This window comes from Scylla paramamosain, chromosome 5 (genome assembly GCF_035594125.1).
Source record: "Scylla paramamosain isolate STU-SP2022 chromosome 5, ASM3559412v1, whole genome shotgun sequence".
NCBI lineage: Eukaryota > Metazoa > Arthropoda > Malacostraca > Decapoda > Portunidae > Scylla > Scylla paramamosain.
The window spans coordinates 13,700,397-13,704,150 of record NC_087155.1 but is presented as its reverse complement, the minus strand read 5'-3'; the positions used below and the strand labels follow the sequence as shown (position 1 = coordinate 13,704,150).

The 3,754-nt window shown below is 47.4% G+C and overlaps 1 protein-coding gene across 1 annotated transcript; it reads right to left on the bottom strand.

Annotated features, from left to right (window-relative positions):
- Nucleotides 1-221: 221 nt before the first annotated feature.
- Nucleotides 222-974, bottom strand: LOC135100942 (helix-loop-helix protein delilah-like). The gene has a single exon (XM_064004561.1). The coding sequence runs from the start codon at nucleotides 972-974 to the stop codon at nucleotides 222-224; it is 753 nt and encodes a 250-aa protein (XP_063860631.1).
- Nucleotides 975-3,754: the final 2,780 nt, after the last annotated feature.

Sequence of the window (3,754 nt, the reverse complement as noted above, 5' to 3'; positions counted from 1 at the left end):
TTGACTTTGTGTCCTCAGCACGATCTACCTATTACCTCATAAATACATTTCTATATTTAACAATATATTATTTTCTGTCATCACAGTTCGCAGCTCAGATTGCGGCGACGGTCACTACAGAGGAGATAAGGCGAGGCTGGTGCCACTTGTCATTGTTATTGTTGTTGGTCCCGTCAGCGACCACACGCCCTGCAGAGTGGGTGTGGCCTTGGCTGTCAACATCAGGACACCACGGGCGTGTGGTGGACGTCGCTCCACCCTCGATTCGAGTCGCTCCCTAGCAGGAGAGCGACTGCCTCCGATTCAGACATCGGCGTCAGGTACGAGAACGTTTCGAGGTTATCTTGGAAGACTCCCGTGTCCGAGGAGGTGCACAGCAGGGACACCAAATCAGGATCTTGTTGTGAGTCGCTTGCCGTGTGCTGGATCTTATCGGGACCACTTACTTTCAGATTGGGTTGGTATTCTTGGAACTGGAATTTTGTCTTCGATTCTTGAGAGGCAGAGTCCTCACCCAGGATGCTGGAGATGACCCAGGTGCAGGTGTCCTCGGGGGCGTTGCCGTCCAGGATATCTTGCAGCGACCTGATATAGGCTGAGGCGAGCCGCAGCGTGGCGATCTTGGTCATGTCCGCTGCGGCGCGGCGGCTGCACACCCAGGAGGGCAGCACGCCCCGCAGGCTCTCGAAGGCTGTGTTGATCTGCCGCATGCGGTACCTTTCCCTCGCGTTAGCCGTCTTCCGGCGGTAGCGGGACAGCGGCTGCGGCCTCGGCTTGTGGCGCAGCGTGTCCTGCAGGCTCCACTCGCTGTCAGAGTGGCGCCGCGCCTGGAGGGACCGAGGCCGCAGCTGGTACTTGCCTCCGGAAGCTGCTGTGGGACTGTTACTCGAGGAATCATTCTGAGTTTTTCCCGTGTTGTTGTTAGTGTCCACAGAGTCACTCTGCCCCTCCACCTCCTTTTCGGTTTTCGCCATGGTCGCAGTTTCGCTAACTCGCGTCACCGTGTATCAAATACAAGTCAGTATCAGCTGGCATGTGTCGCCACCACTGTTGTAAAGTAATATCTTTTTTGTGCAAAACGGTGAAACTTTCAGCGTCTCGAACACCTGGGGACAGGTAAAGCTGTGTGACTGTCTTAGTGTTTCTGGCGTGCACGTGAGGGAGTTTGCACAGGTACGCCAACCGGCAAGTGTCGTCTGCCTCAACGGGCCAGCCACTGAGCCACTGAAGAGGTGTGGGAGCACCTGAGTCACACGTGTTGCCTTAGCGGTGGAGCCCGGCTAACTGAGTGCTGCCTCCCTCCCTCCCTCCCTCGCCTCCTGCGCTCTCTCTCGCTCCTGCCGCCCCAGTACACCACCTCCTCCCCAAACTCCATATATGGTTCACCATTTGTCACTTTTCCTACACTCTTTCTCGAATATTGGAAAAAAAATACACACGGTCATGTCATTCAAGGGTTCAAGTGTTGATTTCATGTGGCAAGGTCCGCGCTGCCTCATCCTGACGGGGACAATTGGCTGGTAGAGTCACAGATTTGACCTGGAACTGAGAGGTCACCGCATCCTTGACTCTCCGCGGCTGAAAGGCAGCTCCAAAGAAATTTCCCCAGTCAGTGTTTTTATTTTACGAACATCATTTACGTCTCGCTCTTTATTTTTTGTGGATGGGCAAATCGGCGGCAGGAGTGTGGATCTCTGTTAAAGGCGAGGACGACACGGAGTTTCAGCTACCTCCTCATAAGAACAGTGGTTTTCTATTGTTGCCAGTGTCCTACCTTATACCAACACCGAATCAATTTTAAAGCAATATTGATGTATCAGTACAACTAAACTAGTCAGAAAATAAACCCGTCAATGCCACAACGCTACGGAAGAGACACTCATGCATCCGCACTCACTTCGGTAAATCTGCAGCCAGCTCGTCGTGCCTCTATTTAGACCGACCGTAACTGTACCTTTCGCTCTTTAATTAGACTCACTTGTTGGCTCAGAACACTCATTAAGTTCCGCAACTCGTGATGTATTGAGACCTGTGCTTGTTTGCGTCGCCCTCGCTTAAGTTGGCCCTCATTTGGAAGCAAACGAACGCACGCCTGTGGCCCTTCACCGTCCTCGTGGGTGAATGTGAAAACCAGGCCGTTATTACCTGCCGCTGCAATCAAGGAATACCTATCCCAAAAATGACCACTGACTACTCACGCCTCCACCAGCAGACTCGCATTAACCAAAGTGTGCTAGGGCGTTCCTCTCTCTCATTGCGCTACAGACAGAGGTTATAAGTGACGCAGAGAGGATTCTGATTAGTTTATAAGTGGGTATATATATATATATATATATATATATATATATATATATATATATATATATATATATATATATATATATATATATATATATATATATATATATATATATATATATATATATATATATATACGTGTGTGTGTGTGTGTGTGTGGTGTGATGAGGTGCTGCTGTGTGCGTGACGATAAATACACTCTCTAATAGACATACACATCGCAATACGTCCAATAAACGTCCCACACTATGTTCCTTTCCACGGTCAACACTCGTGTCATATTTATCTTTGAAGAATCTTGTTGAGTTGTTTATTATGAGACTAGAGGTTTCACTCAGTACGTGCCATAATTTTTTTCCATTATTCTTTTTCACTGCCTAGAGATGGTGAAAATCTTGTCCAGCTTTTCCAGTGATGCATTTCGCGCTTCTGTCACAGTCTTCAGTCTCGTGGGTGCCCGTCGCTCCTTCCGTTACACACTACCGTGCAACAAAGAACAGAGGACAACTTATGTACACAGTATACGCACAAGACGGATGAATTAATCCATCCATCGGAGAGAAAGATGAAGCGGAGATGTGCTGACGTGATAGGATGAGATAAAGACAATACCTGACACTCGGCTGTCCGGCAATTATACATGCAATTGCTGTGCACTGCTGACTCCCTCAAAGTTTTGTGACGTATCTGAGCCTCAGCTGCATCACGGAGACTTGCTGGCTGTCTGCCTGGCCGACCATGTTTTTTTTTTTTTTTTCATTTTTTTCGTCGTCTGGCGGCCGAGGGCGACTTGCTCCTCCTACAGGTGACCGACTCCGCCCCTCAGGTGACGCCCCGCCTCCTGGTCACTCCTCGTGTGCTCTCTTGATCTTCTGCCACCTACCACTGCTTTTCATACATATATATATATATATATATATATATATATATATATATATATATATATATATATATATATATATATATATATATATATATATATATATATATATATATATATATATATATCCTTAATTTCACTTGCTCGCCCCGCTGCCATGCTATATTTCACTGTTCACTTTGCTTTCTCTACCTGTTTCTTTCACTTTTTTCATTAACTCCATTATGTATTTCTCCTTCACTTCTTCACATTACTCACGCTATGTTACTCTGGACACTCCCTTGTCCCACACCTGTATCGCTCATGCGTCAGGTGGGCGCCGCTATCTGCCGCTCGTCGGGAGAAAGCTGTGGTGCCACTGCCGCTCCGGCCACGCGATGCCCGGTGTGAGGCGCCCCGAGACCTTCACCACACACTGCTGAATTTTCTTTTCTTTATTTCTTTTATTTCTCTCCTTTTTTTCCTTTCTTTCTATCCTCCTTTCTTTCTTTATCTCTTTTTTATTTCCTTTTTTCCTCTCCTTTCTTTCTTCTTTATATCCCTTCCTTCCTTCCTTCCTTCTTCTTCTTCTTCTTC

Excerpts from the sequence above, each read along its gene's own strand:
- LOC135100942 (XM_064004561.1), bottom strand. The coding sequence starts at position 974 with ATGGCGAAAACCGAAAAGGAGGTGGAGGGGCAGAGTGACTCTGTGGAC.